General features: G+C 59.3%; 2 protein-coding genes across 43 annotated transcripts in view; one reads left to right on the top strand and one right to left on the bottom strand.

Annotated features, from left to right (window-relative positions):
* Window positions 1–1,972: 1,972 nt before the first annotated feature.
* PIPOX (pipecolic acid and sarcosine oxidase) lies at window positions 1,973–5,110 on the top strand. 3 transcript variants are annotated; one of them, XM_015880892.3, is made up of 8 exons: window positions 1,973–2,253; window positions 2,713–2,861; window positions 3,282–3,483; window positions 3,569–3,751; window positions 3,819–3,965; window positions 4,036–4,194; window positions 4,277–4,352; window positions 4,418–5,110. In XM_015880892.3, the coding sequence occupies exons 1-8, from the start codon at window positions 2,116–2,118 to the stop codon at window positions 4,546–4,548; spliced, it is 1,185 nt and encodes a 394-aa protein (XP_015736378.2). In that variant the 5' UTR covers window positions 1,973–2,115; the 3' UTR covers window positions 4,549–5,110. The 3 variants fall into 3 exon arrangements, 2 of the variants coding, with proteins under 2 accessions (XP_015736378.2, XP_085378298.1); XR_014936515.1 differs by having other exon boundaries at window positions 2,082–2,253; window positions 3,569–3,698; window positions 4,418–4,609; XM_085522172.1 differs by lacking the exons at window positions 1,973–2,253; window positions 2,713–2,861 and having other exon boundaries at window positions 3,343–3,483; window positions 3,569–3,698.
* Window positions 5,111–5,447: 337 nt separating this feature from the next.
* The window catches only part of MYO18A (myosin XVIIIA), a 30,095-nt gene continuing 20,015 nt past the window's right edge, over window positions 5,448–15,527 (bottom strand). For 28 of the 40 annotated variants that reach the window (XM_085522137.1, XM_085522139.1, XM_085522138.1 and 25 more), the window contains 17 exons: window positions 15,358–15,485; window positions 15,119–15,273; window positions 14,358–14,481; window positions 14,075–14,275; window positions 13,699–13,809; window positions 12,916–13,020; window positions 12,701–12,847; window positions 12,518–12,631; window positions 12,259–12,375; window positions 12,102–12,185; window positions 11,837–11,974; window positions 10,930–11,115; window positions 10,709–10,848; window positions 9,936–9,980; window positions 8,727–8,852; window positions 6,788–7,966; window positions 5,448–6,058 (listed from right to left, as the gene is read on the bottom strand). In XM_085522137.1, the coding sequence (XP_085378263.1) occupies window positions 6,796–7,966; window positions 8,727–8,852; window positions 9,936–9,980; window positions 10,709–10,848; window positions 10,930–11,115; window positions 11,837–11,974; window positions 12,102–12,185; window positions 12,259–12,375; window positions 12,518–12,631; window positions 12,701–12,847; window positions 12,916–13,020; window positions 13,699–13,809; window positions 14,075–14,275; window positions 14,358–14,481; window positions 15,119–15,273; window positions 15,358–15,485 (3,092 nt within the window). In that variant the 3' untranslated portion in view covers window positions 5,448–6,058; window positions 6,788–6,795. The remainder of the gene's footprint in view (window positions 6,059–6,787; window positions 7,967–8,726; window positions 8,853–9,935; window positions 9,981–10,708; window positions 10,849–10,929; window positions 11,116–11,836; window positions 11,975–12,101; window positions 12,186–12,258; window positions 12,376–12,517; window positions 12,632–12,700; window positions 12,848–12,915; window positions 13,021–13,698; window positions 13,810–14,074; window positions 14,276–14,357; window positions 14,482–15,118; window positions 15,274–15,357; window positions 15,486–15,527) is intronic. The other 12 variants (XM_085522141.1, XM_085522143.1, XM_085522144.1 and 9 more) reach the window with 3 other exon arrangements.

The raw sequence follows: 15,527 nt of genomic DNA, 5'->3' as shown, positions 1-15,527 counted from the left end.
CTCCTCCCTGCACTTCTCCCCCCAGCCCTGCCCAGCGCCGTAATGATGCGAGTGAGGCGCGTGTTAATCTTGGGAGGTGAAGGATTGGGGAGGGGGCATCCCCCATACAGCCCTCAACAGAATCCCTGCGACCCCCGTGCGTGGAAGCCTTAAAGGTGCCCCCGCAGCTGCTCTTCATCAGCTCCCAATAGCCCCAGTTACGGCTGGGCTCATCATACCAAGCAGAGGCACCTGGCACTGCCCCCACCCCACCCGCTCCTTATGGGCAGCAGTCACATCCTGCACCCCACACCCCTCCCCAGAACGTCAACAATCCCTATTTCTATGGATCTCCAGGGTGGAAACCTCAATGAGGCCCCTTCCCTCACTGCCCATCCCTAAATAGCACCAATTAGGGCTGGGCTCATCATGCCCAGGCAGAGGCACCTGGCTCAGGAGCAGCTCATTCACTCCCCCACGCCATTCACTCCCCCACCCCATTCACTCCCCATGGGCAGCGATCTCATCCTGCACCGCATCCCCATTGTGGCCCAGAGGGACTCATCCCCACCGCAGGCAGATGGCGTTGGCACCAACACGGAGCTGCCGGGCGGCTCAAAAATAATAAAGCTCAGTCTCATTGTTCCATCATCCCCCTCCTTCTGCATGGCAGCCCAGATGGCCGCGCCTCTCTGTGCTGACAGCGTGCTGAGATGGGCAGGGGGCAAACACAGCCCTTGGGCCGTCACAGGGAGCTGATTCTGTGCACTGAACACCCCTTCCATAGGGATGGGCAGCCCAGGGGTGGTGGTGGTGGGGGGGGTCCCTCTGTGTCCCCTCTTGTCCCGCTGCAATGCGGGTGGGAGTGATGAGCTTCCAAGAGCTCAGCCCGAAACTTTGATCCTCCAGTAGCTCCATAAATGTTTAATGCGCCGCAGCCCCGCTCGGGCTCGGGAGATGTGCGTTTTGAGGCCAAACTGATGTTTCTAATATGATGATATTCAAATAATTTTAATCTCCCTGTTGCTTCCCCAGGCACGCACCTGGACTGCTAACGAGGGGCCGCCTTCAGAGCTGTTGGTTTTGAGACAAAGCAAACTTGAGCGTAGGGCCATGGAAGGCAAATGAAGGCAAGAGCAAGTGGAGGGATCCCAACGCCCTGCTGCTATGTGGGCATTCCTACAGTGCTCCTATTGGGGCACGCAGTGAGGTGAGCGTGGATGACCCAGCGGGCAGCATTCAGCCTTTAGGAAACACCAACATACAGCAAAGTGTGCGATGGATGGGATTGATTTGGAGTGCAGGCGTCCCCCAAAGCCTTTTGGGGTCATCCATGCCACGACAGCAATGGACAGAGCCTGACCCTGTGCATCCCATCAGCACTGCAGGGGGTGGCCATGCCATGTGGGTGTCCCCGGGGTGTCCCCTGATGTCCCCGTGTCACCCTGGAGCTGCTTCGGGTCTTTCCCAAAGCTCCATCCCATTAACTCGCCGTTCGTGGAAGAAGAGCTCAATTTTTCCCATTTAACATTTCATGGATAATTAATTATTCTTCATCTTCCCGGCGCGGAGCAGAAGCAGGTACTGCTGTTCAAAGGCTGGGAGCCGGCGGAAAAACCAGCCGAAACCCCAGGAAATCAGAGCATTTATTCCTGGCATCAAAGCGAGGGCGGGCGCACCGCGGTAATGGGGCCGTGCTGCGGTAATGGGGCCGAGCAGCCCCGGGCACCCACATCATAGTGAGCACCAGGCAGGGGCTCCCACCTCACGTGGCATTTCCTAATGGTGATGATTAGTCGGTAAATAACGCCTTACACACCCTTCTATTCTAAATTAATTCCCCTCATTAGCAGGCGTGCTGTGCAGGGTGCCCATAGAAACCCAACCGCGGCACCCGTCCCCAAATCCCACCCCAAATCCACACTCTTGCTCCATCTCCATCCCATGGGGCCATGTGGGCACCCGGCCCTAAATCACTGCTATCTCCCAACAGGGAGGAAAAAAAAGGGAGATGGCAGCCAAGTGTTTTATGGGCCATAAATTACACCGGAGGGAAAAAACAGCGTTTCCCTGCACTCGGATGGACTCTGCCCCGTCCCTCCCCCTTGGATCTGCTCCCAGCTGCAGGAGGACGGGATGGGAACAGACATGGCTGCTCCGGGACAGCCCCGCTGTGCTTCCTACGATGCCATCGTCATCGGGGCTGGCATTCAGGGCTCCTTTGCTGCGTACCACCTGGCCAGGCGGGGCAGGGACACGCTGCTGCTGGAGCAGGTACTGATGTCCCCAACCTTGCCTTGCCCCTGGCCCCAATGCTGTGTCCCCAGCCCCAGTGCAGAAGCACAAGGACCTGGCTGCCCTCTGCCCAGGCATGTGACATTCCATGGTGTTCTAGTGCCTGGATGCCGTGTCCTTTGGTGCCAGGACCCTTGTTCAGGTGTTACCCAGTGCCAACACCCCAGTGTCCCCAGTGCCAGGATTCAGGTGTCCCCCAGTACCAACACTCCACTGTCCCCAAAGCCAACACCATAGCGTCCCCATTGCCAGTGGTCCAGATGTCCCCATTTCCAACACCCTACTGTCCTCAGTACCAGCATCCCACTGTCCTCAGTGCCAGGACCCCCATGTCCCCAAAGCCAACATCCTCCTGTCCCCAGTGCCAGGACCCCAAGCCTTGTAGGGCCGGGTGACCCCTGGAGGCTGCAGCCAACCCTATGTCCCCATACCCCACAGTTCTTCCTGCCCCACTCACGGGGCAGCTCACACGGGCAGAGCCGCATCACGCGCAGCGCGTACCCACAGGAGCACTACGCCCGCATGATGCCCCACAGCTTCCAACTCTGGCAGCAGCTGGAGGACGAGGCGGGCACTTCTCTCTACAGGTGATGGGGACGGGGACCCCACTCTGGGCACCATCACATCCCTGGGAATGGGGCTGTGGGCAGGCAGCTGCGGGCTGCAGGTTATTTATGGGGCTCTGTAAGGGAAAAGCCATTAAGGAAATAAGCGTGTAAATGATTCCTGCAGTGAGGTTGGGGCTAATGTGCCGTCCATCATCCCCAGTGTTATCCAGGCACTGAGCCTCCGCTTCCCCAACCAGCGGGGTGGTGTGAGAGGGGACGTGGGAAATGGGGTAGGGGATGTGGGACATGGGACATGGCATAGGGGATATCGGACAGGGGATGAAGGGTAGGGGACAAGGAACATGGGAATGAGGATATGGGATATGAGATATATGGGACATGGGATACGGGGCATGGAACAAGGGACATGGCTGCCACTGATGTGACTGCTGGGTGCAGGCGGACAGGGCTGGTGGTGCTGGGCCCACCAGGTGACCCTGAGCTGGAGGGCTACAGGCACAGAGTGGGACCCGACGATGTCCTCAATGCGGTGACACTGGCACAGCGCTTCCCTGGGCTCCGTCCCCGTCCCGGTGAGGTGACCCTGTGGGACAGCACTGGAGGGGTGCTGCTGGCAGACCGGGCGCTGCGGGCTGTGCAGGTGAGTGCTGAACATGAGGACAGGGATGTGGGCACAGGGGGTGTTCCATCCATCCCCATCACTGCGTCCCTCCTTCCCCACACAGGACGCGTTTCGCCGGCGCGGGGGCACAGTGCGTGATGGGGAGAAGGTGCTGCATATTGATCCTGGAGCAGAGATCACCGTCACCACCAGCACTGGGATGTACCGCGCTCCACGGCTCATCATCACCGCCGGCGCGTGGACCAACGCCGTGGTGGCACCTCTGGGCCTCCACCTGCCTCTGCAGGTAGGGGATGGTGGGCTCAGGTGGTGGCACGGCCATGGGCATGGCTGACATGCAACCCCTCATCCAGCCCCTGCGTATCGATGTGTGCTACTGGAGGGAGAAGGAGCCCAGCAGCAGCGGCGCAGTCACCCCCTGCTTCATAGCCACAGGGCTGCCCTATGCTCCACATGGGATCTATGGGCTGCCCGCCCTCGAGTACCCTGGGCTGGTCAAGGTGAGTGTGGCATGGTGATGGTGGCACCTCCGTGTCCTTTCTGTTTGTCCCCACTGAGCTCTGTCCCCAGGTGTGCTACCACTATGGCAGCCCCACTGACCCCGAGGAGTGGGACCGGACCCCCCCAGGCTCCCCCCGCCCCCACGTCAGCCTCCTGAGCAACTTCATCAGCAGTTACCTGCCTGGGCTGGAGCCGCAGCCAGCTGTGCTGGAGAGCTGCCTCTACACGGTGAGCCCGATGTTCCCTTTGCCTCCACGATGGGTCCCAGCTGAGCCCCAAGCCCTGATCCCTCACCCCATGGTTCCCCCAGAACACCCCGGATGAAGATTTCATCCTGGACCAGCACCCCAAGTACAGCAATATAATCATCGGGGCCGGCTTCTCAGGTAGGTCCTGGCCTGTCTGGGGTACCTTTGGCATGGCTGTATCCCCAACCCTCTCTTTCCCGCAGGCCATGGGTTCAAACTGGCCCCGGTTGTGGGGCAGCTGCTGTGTGAGCTGAGCCTGGGCGAGGAGCCATCCCACTGCATGGCCCCGTTCACCATCAGCCGCTTCCCAGGTGTGCTCCGTGCTGCTCTGTAGGTGCAGTGTCCCAGCTGTGCACACGCAGCATCACACTGCCCTGTAGTGCATCCCTGCATCCCAAAGCACCTCCAGCCCCAGCTCCTTGCGCCCTAATGTCCCCATAGCCTGCCAGCTGCCCTGCATCCCTCCATTGCCATACGCCACCCCTCAGCACCGCTGCAGCTGCACCCCCACATCCCAGCATCCCCAGTATCCCTGTTCCCTGTGGTCCTGCATCCCGACATCCTTATATCCTAGTCCCCAACCACCATCCCAGCGCTCTGCTCCCCTCCATCCTCACATCCTGACCCTCCTGCATCCCTTTATCCTGGTTCCCTGCATTCCTCCATCCCAACACCATCCCTGTATCCCGATCCTTTGCATCCTCACATCCTGCCACCCCCACACATTCATCCCCCCCTCCCCTGCATCCCCACTGCTCCTCACTGTGTGCCAGCCCAGCTCTGCCAACCAGCCGTTCCCTGGAAGCCCACGAAGGCGCTTTGCCAGCGCCATGGAGCCGGAGCAGCGCGGGGAGACACACTCGCTTAGGAGTCAAGTTAAATGTTTTAATGTTAAATGTGCCATTTTATTATCATTAGATCGCTCCCACTTAATGAAAGCGCATTAGCGCAGCGTGGCTTTAACGGCGGCGAGCGCCGAGCTCAGCCCATTTGTTTCGAGATGTCATTGAGAGGGGTGGGAACTGCCTGGTTTGTGGGGGCTGGGGGCTGCAAAGGGCCCCCATGATGCCAGCACCAGGCAGCAGCCAGAACCCCGCTATGGGAATGGGGATGGCACTGGGCTCATCGCTCCGTGCACCCCATATCCTCGCTGGGGCCCTGCACACCACAAAAAACCCATCCCCAAAATCAATTCCTCCCCCCCACCCCAAAATGGGGCACGCAGAGCAGGCGTCACCAGCCAGAAATGACGATTCTTTATTTTCGGATGAGAAGGAGTGGGGTAGGAAGGGCTGCACAGCTGTAGTGCAAAACAACCGGTGGGGTGGGGGGCAATGGGGGAGGCGATGGCCCATGGGGGACCCTGTCCCCACGTCCCCTTAGCGGCTGTGGGGTGGCTGGCCCCAAGGCCTGGCCAGAGACGTCTTTGGCTCAACTAAATGGGGATGAGGAGCATGGAGGTGGGGTGTCCGGGGTGGGAGGGGTATTTTAAGTTATAAAATAAGGAGACAGCAGGCACTGAGGAGGAACCGATGGAGCCGCCAAAGACAGATGGGGTGGGAGGGGTGGGCTGCCCCCCCTGCATGAAGGATGGGGATGGCAGTGTGTCCCTCCCCCTCTCTTTACCGTGCAAAAAAGAAACAGTGGCTGCCTGGGGGGGTCCCAAGGAGCTCAGTGTGTCAGGGCCATGGGAAGGGCGGCGGGGCTACGCGGGGGTCTCGGCGGCGCGGCTCTCCGTCTCGCCATCACTGGTGGGGCTGTGGGATGAGCGCTCCGTGCTTTCTGTGGCATCCAGCTCCTCGTCCCATCGGTCGTAGGAGAAGGGTTTCCGGCAGCTCGGGGGGCTGTGGGGAGAAAGAAGAGTTGGGTGCTGAACTGCTGTCCTGACGCATCGAGGCTGCGTTGTGTCCTTGGATTGTATGTGAGAAATGGGGCCGTGGCCCTCCTGATGGGCTGAGGGAGCAGCACTGGGTGCTGGCAGTCCCAAACAACATTGGGTTTAGGCTCAGATGGGCAATTAGTCACAGCTGCACCGACTGTCCTGGATGGAGATGTGTCCCAGCCCCGAGCCACTGCCCAGCAAAGTGACAGCCTGGCCAGGGGCTGGGACGGTGATCCAACAGCATTCCCAAGGGATTTTTCCTTCTCCAGCCCTTTTCCTACAGAAGCCACAGGAAGTGACTGAACCACTTACTGCCAGGATGCCAGTGAGCTGATCACAGCCCCATTCCCATACGGACAGGGCTCACGACTGGAGTAACCACTGATAACCATCTGACCCCATCTACTCACCCACATCATCCCACATCCGCACCCCGCAGCGGGTGCTGTTAGTACCACACGCTCCTCCTGGAGCCACAGCCCCCATCTGCCCACCCCAAATTTCCATCACAGATCCATGCAGCCACTCCAGGACAGGATTAGCACTTCTTGGAGTCCAAACCCACGGCACAAGGTCGGAGCAGCATTCCCAGCACCATGCGGCCACAGCAGGGATGCTTGGAGCGGTGTCCGGCCGTGGTTAAGGTTAGTGGCACACACAGGGTCATGCTGCAGGCACACACCGCTCCCACCTCCTGCCTCAGTCGCTCTCAGGCCGGTACAGGTACTTCATCATCAGGCTGTCCACCTGCTTCTTGCGCCGCTTCTCCTCCTTCTTGGCCCGGTCGGGGCGCACCGGCTCCTCTCCCCCCGCTGCCCGGGGGCCCTTTTTCACACTGGAGGTGCTCCGGTAGGAGACAGTGGAACCGGAGGAGGAATCGGAGGAGGAATCAGAGCCTGACTCAGAGGAGGACTTCTTCTTCTTCTTTTTGGATTTCTTTTTGGATTTTTTTGATTTCTTCTTGTTGCTTTTCCTTTTGCGCTCCTCCTCTTCCTCCGAGGAGGACGATGACTCTGAGGAAGAGCTGCTGCGGCGCCGGCTGGTGCGCCGGGATGGACGTGACACCTCGAGGGCAGACGCTGAGCGACGGAGGCTGCCGGGGCGGTCAGCAGCACCCAGCGGGGCTGCACTGCGCACACTGCGCACACTGCGCCCGTCATCCCCGGAATCGGGGCTGGAGAGGCCGCCAGCGCGTGGTGAGCGATAGCTCAGCACCTCCTGGATGGCAGCCTCCAGGTCGGGGTCGAGGTAGGAGCGGTGCCCCACCGGGCGGGCGTCCCCAGGGGGACCATCCTCGGAGGCGGCGCTGCGGGGTCGAGGGGGCACGGAGAAGCTGCGGCCCAGCAGGGGCTGCCCGTGGGATGAATCATCCGCCTCATCCAGGAGGCTGCGGGTGAGTGAGAGCCGCGAATCGGGGCGACCGTCGGCACCGCTGCGCCGGCTCCGCAGGCTGCCAGGGCTGGAGAGGGCGAAGCTCAGCACCGAGCATCCCTCATCCCCTTCATCTCCATCCTCTGGTGCACGCCATGAGGCTGACGAGGCTCTGCTCACCGGCGCGGAGGCGACGGAGCCCTTCTCCCCATCACCAGCCGACAGCGACCAGCGCTTGCCCAGCCCCTGCCGAGCGCGGCCGCTGGCGTCGGCGAAGGCGCGGGCGATGACGGCCGCCCGGTCCTCGTGCTCTGTGCCCCGTGCCCGGCGGGCAGCGCGCTCCGGGGAGGCCGCCCTCTCGCTCAGAGCACTGAACAGTGTCTGCTCGTCCCCACGGCCGCCTATGGAGTCCTTCAGGCTCGGCCGCTTCCTATAGCTCAGGCTGCTCAACACCGACACCGGGCGCTCTTCGCCCTCGGGGACATCCGTGGGGGCTGACCTGGGTGGGGGCACGGCGCACACCGGGGTGGGAGGGAGAGAAAGGAGTGAGTGCAGGGAACGTGCCATGGGCATATGGCGGAATTATCTGCGTCAGCGAAAAACAGCTCCATGCAAATGAGGGTATTGTTCCACCCCGTCACTTTGATTCTCCTTTAAAGTGCTCCGTTCAATTTATCTCACTGTCAGCTACCTGCAGCTGCTGCGTTTGATTCCCGACTTCAGAAAAGTGGAATTATCTCCAATAACAAAATGTTTTACATCTGCACCGCTGAATAAATTAAACCAATTAAGAGAAAACAGCTCAGATCTTTCCCCTTGCTCGGTAGAAGGCGGGAGAGCCCCCCGGGAAGCCTGAATCCCTGCCAGGAAATTGGGTTTGGATGAAAGCAATCTGTGCTCATCAGGAGAGAGCTCTCCCCGATGGCTGTGGGACACGAGCGGGGCCGTGTGGTCCCCAGGAAGGCTACGGCACTGGGATGGTGAATTGGGGATGGAGGTATGATGGAGGGATGTGGTAGAGCTGCCAATGAGAAAGGATGGAGTCCATCACTGCTACCCATTTGGGGAGGCTGCATGCAGAGTTAGGATGTTGGGGGGTCAGGGATACCCCCGAGTGTGTGTGGAGCTGGGGATGTGCCAGCACTCGGGTATGTGTGTCCCCAGTGGAAGCTGAGCTGCACACCAGATTCACCCTTCCCCTGACATCATGTGCAAAACCCAACCCTCGCCGTGCTGCCAGCAGCCAAACCTGCACCCACCTGCTGCTGCCCTTCAGGCTGCCATCATCTGAGAGCGCTTTGGAGGAGCCTTTGTTCTTGGACAGCCATGACTTCACCCCATCCACACGGTCCTCCAGCTCCGAGTCCACATCCGAGTCACCGTCGCTGGTGGGAGAAAGACAGTGATGAGCACCAGGGATGTAGCGCAGGGATGTGTGACATCGTGCCACTCATCCCTGTTCTTCTGCCCCACTCCATCTCAGGGCACCGCATGCTCTGTGACACCACAGCCCCAAAACCACCCCCAGGAGGATGCAGGGCCACTGGGCTCAGTGCAGCCCTGGCTGTGCATAGCCATATGGCCAGAAAATCAACCACGAAGTGGAAAACCACACAGGGCACGGCTCCAGAAACACGGGGGATGCCGAGCTCAGAGAGAGGAAATAAGTGGGTTCATTTTATAGGCTGCGTCAAGTGCAGAATTACCGCGAGGAAGAGCTATGTTGATGTCCCTGGGTAAACAGGAGTTTAGCAGGCAGAACAGAAACGACTCCGGCACGGCGGGCGCACGGACAGATTTACAGCCCCACCATGACAGAGAGCCCCTGATTTATGAGCAGACATAAAAAAAGCCCTATCTGCCTTAAAACATCTAATTTATAACGGCCGCTGGTAACCATATTGATTGCCTTTAGCGCCAAGGTGCCGTCTGCATTGCAAAATCCATTTCTCCACGTTGAGAGCATCCCGGTGTAAATCTCTGCTAATACCCGACTGCGCGCTGCTCTCATTAGGGAGATCACGGCGCTGATCAGAAATCGAAGCATCGCGTCCCCCCCTGACCCCTCCAGGCTCCCACATCCTAAACAGCCGCTGCTGGGGACAGGTTGAGGATTGTCATCCTAAAGGGCCACTCCATCTGCACGGCAATAGGCTCAGCCCATGCTGGGATGGGCTGTTACTGCTCCTATGTATGTATGAATCCTCCTTGTTACATTCAAAGCAATGAGCTGTGCTCCATCACGCACATCTCCCTCCCCTGCAATATATCCAGGCTTTAAAGATAAATGCAATAAAATAACCACCCTCTCCCCCACCTCCCCAAAGAAAAAACCCCAAAGCCCCATAAAACAAACTCTGGGGTGCTGTTAGCTCATGCGAAACTGGGCCAGCAGCATGCGGGGGCCCCGGCCCCAGGGGGGTGAGCAGGGTTAGGGGATGGGGGAGAAGGAAAGAGGAGGTCCTCACAGTTTACTCTTTCTTTTCTGATACTTTGTCACCATGTCCTGCAAACTGGGAGGGGGTGGGTGGGGAGAAACATAACAGAATGAAATCAAATGAAATTAAAATTAAAAAAAGGAAAAAAAAAAAAAAAGAAGAAAAAAGGGAACCAACTTGGGTAGGGTGATAAATGGGGAACAAATCAAAGGGGACGAGATGGGATGAGATGTGGAAGGGGAAGGTTTGGCTGCTCTGAGTCCATCTGCAGGGCTGGGCTGGTTTCCAGCGCCCTGAGACCCCACATTGCCCCTGATCCTTGGGGTCCCTCAGATGTCCTCAGGATTTGTGGCTGGGGATGTGCCAGCAGGTGAAGCTGCACCAGGCTGCGGGTGGAGGGAGGGGTGGGCGGGTGCACAATGCACAGATGGGTGGACACGTGGGTGCAAGGGTGGATGGATGGGTGGGTGCATGGGTGTGAGGGAGAGTGGATGGGTGATGAATGAATGCATGGGTGGTGCAAGGATGGATACATGAATAGATGGGTGGATGAATGGATGTACTGATTGATCACTGGGTGCAAGGATGGATGGGTGGATGCGTGGATGGGTGGAACGATGGATGCACGGTACAATGAAAGATGCATGGTGCAATGATGGATAGATGGATGGACAGATGGATGGACAGCATCTTGCTAGGACTGGGCAAAACCAAGGGCCCCCTTGGTGTTTCAGAAGTGGTGAGGAGAAGCAGTGAGCCCAGGTGATGTGCCCCATGCAGGAGTCAGCTCTGGGCACACTCACCTGTTGATGAGATCCTCATTGCTGTCACTCTCCATCTCATCCTCGATAGCAGCCTGCAGGTCCCCAATGCGCTTGAAGGCCAGCTTCAGGTCTGACTGCAGGCTCTGGTTGGCAGCTTCCAGACTCTCCAGGTCCATCTCCTGTGGGGACAGAATGGGGTGAGCCTGGGCTGTGGGGAGGGGGAATTTTAGTTTGTGGGGACTCAGCAGTGATGCCCTCACCAGCTCATGCTTCTTGCGGCTGGCCTCCGCCTCCTTCTTGGCCAGCTCTCCCATCTCCTCCTTGACATCACGGAGCTGTCGCTGCAGCCTCTTGTTCTGCTCCTTCTCCCTGTTCTCAGCAGCTGCTCGCTGGTCCCGCTCCTCTGTCAGCTTCTCCATGTTCTCCTTCAGCCGTGTGGCCAGGCTCTGCAGAGCACCAAAGTGTTCTCCCTATGCTCCATCCATCCACGCACCCATGTGTCCATCCATGTTTGCATCCATGCATTCACCCAACCACCCATCCAGAGCTCTGCCCTCCTGTGAACCCCCCCACCTGGCAGAAACACCCACCTACTGTGGTCCTCATGCCAGGATGGATCCCAGCCCCATGAATTTACATGAGGGGACAGGAAAGAGGTGGGGGGGTGGGGGGGAATAAGAAACCACCCCCCTGGGGCCAGGGAAGGGGTAGAACAATTGCAGGAGCTTTGGTGAATTGGAAAAATAGATTTAACTTTGTGTGAAGTAATTACAGCATGTAATGTAAGGAAAAAATAGCTTCCATTCTCCGCCAGCCGCCGAGCCAGCCGCTGCATATTTATGGCCCCGGCAGAGAGAGCGGGGAGGGAAATAACAGCTAGGAAAATATTAAGAGGAGAGCTAAGCTGCTCAGTTCCCCCGGCAGAGAGCTGCAAAGGCAGAATATAAAGCAGGCTGCGTTTAGCGGGGTTGGGAGAGTCTATAATTTCACTAAGTCAATGCGGGGAAATAGCAGCACTTTGCCAGGCTGGGTGGTGGATTACGGTTATCAGCGCCCACGGGAGCGGAACTGTGCGGTGTGGGGGGCCCAGGGATGGTGGTGGTCACCGCACCGTGACACCTCTGTGGGGATGGGGGATGGGTCCGTAAGGGAGATGGCAGTGCCCACCTCCAGGCGCTTGACTTGTGTCCTCTCAAACTCCAGCCTGGTCTCCAGTTCACGGATCTTGGCCTCCTGCCTGCTCACCAGTGACTTGTCCACCATGGACTGCTCCAGGAACTCCAGCTGGCTCTGCAGCCCTTGCAGCTGTGGGTAGGCAGCATCAGATCCAGCATCCTGCTCTCCCCACCCTGCCCTGCTCTGGGGACAGCACCCAGGATGCTGGGGGACCCACGGGGTTTTTAGGTGCCCCCACCCCAGCTTGGCTCCTCACCTTCTCCTGCAGCTCCTGCTTCTCCTTGCTGACCTCTTCCAGCTGTGCCTGGAGGTCATTCATCTGTGCCAGGTCACGGGATGCCTGAGAGACGAGCTGGGCTGTTAGCGGGGCAGGCAGGGGAGTGGTGTTAAGGGGTGTGGGTGTTCATCCTCACCTGGGCCACTGCTGCTTTGTGCTTCTTCATCAGCTCATTCATGTCCTCCTGGTCTTCCTCCAGGCGGCTCTGCACCTCATTCTTCTCCCGCTGCAGCCGACTCAGCTGCTCTTCCAGCTGGGGGGAAAGAACATCTCCCACTGCACCTCTGAACCCCACCCTGCCCAGCTGAGCCCCCTGGGAAGGGAGCACAGCATGAGCAGGGGTCTCCCAATGGACAAGTCCCCCTCTGAGTGGGAAAAGCCCCGAAATGCCCTACCGCTGCTTTGGCTTTGGATAGATCATCAATCTGCAGGTGGAGGTCTTCGATCTCCACCTCCATGGACTTGCGGGCTTTGACAGCGGCTGCACAGGTGAACTCAGACTCCTCGAGCTGCAGAAGCACAGCTCAGCACCCAGCCAGGGGGCAATGGGACACCCCCAGCCCCTCGGGGCCACGCACCTGGTTCTTGAGCTGGGCGATCTCCCTCTTGCTGGGCGCGTTGTTCTTCAGGTGGTCCAGCATGATCTGTGCATCGGCCAGCAGTGCTTTTGTCCTCTTCAGGTCACGGCGTAGGCGCTTCTCTGTCTCGAAGTCCCTCTGGTTGGCCTGCAGCAGGGGCTCTGTGCCATGCTCTGTGCCTTGGCAACCCCCCTGCAGGGTGCACTGTGCCCTACCTGATCACTGACTGCAGACAGTTTGCTCTCCAGCTCCCGCTTTTCTCTCAACACCTTCTGTTTGTCTTCATACTCCTCCTCCAGCTGCATCTCCATCTGCTTCAGCTGCAGCAAGAACCATCAAGTCATAGAATCACAGAAACCACAGAACTATAAAGTCACAGAATCTAGAACCATAAAATCACAGAGCAGTGGGATTGGGGGGGGATCTCAGAGGAAATCCAGCCCCAGACCTCTGCTGTGGGTGGATTCCCACCCATGGGGTTGGCCACTGCCCCATTGTGGCCTTGGGCACCTGCAGGGATGGGGCACCCACGGCTCTGGGCAGTGCCTGTGCTGCAGCCTCACCAACATTCGCGTAAAGAAGTTTCTCCCTGCAGCCAATCTAAATCTTCCCTCTTTTATAGGAATCATAGGATCATTATGGCTCAACAAGATCACAAAGATCATCAAGTCGAGTCGCAGATCCATCATCACCACACCCAGTAAAGCAGAACACAACTCATGTCCAGCTTAACATGACCCTGGGTGAGCCCAGCTGGGGCCATGGTGCCGGCATTCTGCGTGTGCCACCACGTGCCCTGGGGACGCCGATGACCTGCCGGGCCAGACGCGGTGACTCCCATTTGTGCAATGTGCACACGATGCCCGGGACCGGTTGGACCTGCCGGGCTGCTGGAGCTGGGCAGCGGGCGTGTGGGATCCGAGCGCTGCGTGACCACAACCCCTGCATCTCCCGGGATGTCTCCTGGCCCCCATAGTGCAGCAATGGACAAGGCCTACCTTCTTCTGGCATGACTGCCGGATCTCCTCCACCTCTTCATCACGGCTCTCCACCTCCTTGGCATGGGTCTGCCTGAGCCGCTCCATCTCCATCTCAAGGCGCAGCTTGGCCTGAAAAAATGGGGGGTCCATCAGAGCCCAGGGAATGTGGGGGGCACGGGGACACCGCAGCCTGCTGCCCCACTCACCCTGAGGACCCCCTGCTCCGAGTCTGCCCGTGCCACCCGCCCTGCCGCAACGTGCCGTGCCATGACACCAGGGTTCTGGGAACCAGGCCTGACAGCGCAGTGAGGGCGGCCGCCTCTGCGGGCCCTCCCCAGTAATGAGAGCTCTGTGCGAAACCACCCCGCCCAGAAACCCTCCCCGCCCGCCCTACCTGCTCCAGCATCTGGATGGTGCCGGCCTGCTCATCCAGCTCCTCCTCCTGGTCCTTTGCCTTGGCCTCCAGGTCGCGCAGCTGCTTCTTCACCTTGGCAAGAGACGCCTCGTCCTTGGATTCCTGGCAGGAGATGTCCTGCAGCTCTGCCTCCAGCGCCTCCGCCCGCTGCGTCAGCCCGGCGATGTCTGCATCTTTGTCCTGCATTGGGATGGGGACATAATGGTGAGACACTGGAGTGTGCCACGGCGAGTGGAGCGGTGCTGGATGGGGAACCACTCACCTCCAGCAGCTGCTTGAGGCCGAACACCTCAGCCACCAGCACGTCCTTCTCACGGCTCAGCTTCTCCCGCTGCAGCCTCTCCCTCTGTGCCTCCTCGTGTGCCTGCGACAGCTCTCCATCAAACCTACACAGCAACAGCACAGCGCGCTCAGGGACCCCCATCTCCACCATCCCCCTCCGGCATCAGCTCCCCATCCCATCCCTGCGCAGCCATCAGGGCTGTGTGTCTGCAGCTCAGCCTCTCAGGATGGGATCAGAGGGGTTTGCAGGGAAATCGCTGCCTCCAGGGCTTGGAAAATCGCCCCGGCTCGGTGACCTGCCTTACGCATCCCGGCGGCTAATCCCCATTTTTCTTTGCGCTGGGTAATAAACAGCTGCATTAGCACAGACTCCAATCCGCGGAAATTGAAATTAATTAGATTGGATTCTCTCGCTGTATTTGTGTGCGCGATCATTACCATAATGAGATGAAAGCGTCCCTGCTGCTTAATAACGTTAGCAAACTTTGGGGCTGGGAGAGGGGATGGGGAGAGAGTGGAGCCATGCGGCACAGCACGAGGGTCCCCCTGCACGGGTAAGGGGTGCCCCCACCCCAAGCACCCCCCGTGCCCAAAGCAGGGCGAAGGCAGCACTCCCTGTGTGAAGCACCTCAGCCAAGTGGGAGCTGGTGGGGTGCCCAAACCCCAGCTAAAATGGTAAAAGCACTCTGCGAGGCTCCGAGAGCGATGTCACCACACCACTGCTGTGCCATGCAACCCCACCTGCGCTGCTTCTTCTCCAGGTCATGATTGCGTCCCTGCTGGCCCTCAAGGTGCAGCTTGGTGTCCTGCAGCTCGGCTGCCAGCCGCTGGCACTTCTTCTTCAGCTGCTGCAGCGCCCGCTGGCTCTCCTCACCATCTGCCTGCAGGTCTGCCAGCTGTGGGCAGGGCGGGTTGGGGGGTCAGTGCTGCAGGGTGGGTTTGGGGGTATGGTGGGGAGCGCGGTGCAGAGCAGCACTCACCTTGCGCTCCAGCTGCCTCTTGCCCTGCTGCTCCACCTCCAGCTTGTCCTCCAGCTCCTGCTGCAGCCGCTTCTTGGTGAAGTCGATCTCCCGCACTGCCCGCTCGTATTTCAGCCTCCACTCACCACCTGCACGGGGAAATGGGGGCTGAGCGGGGCGATGCTGCATGG

This window comes from Coturnix japonica, chromosome 22, assembly GCF_054131305.1.
Source record: "Coturnix japonica strain WE chromosome 22, WE-NBRP24, whole genome shotgun sequence".
Taxonomy (NCBI): Eukaryota; Metazoa; Chordata; class Aves; order Galliformes; family Phasianidae; genus Coturnix; species Coturnix japonica.
The sequence above is the reverse complement of the archived record's forward strand: the minus strand, read 5'-3'. Positions and strand labels throughout refer to the sequence as shown.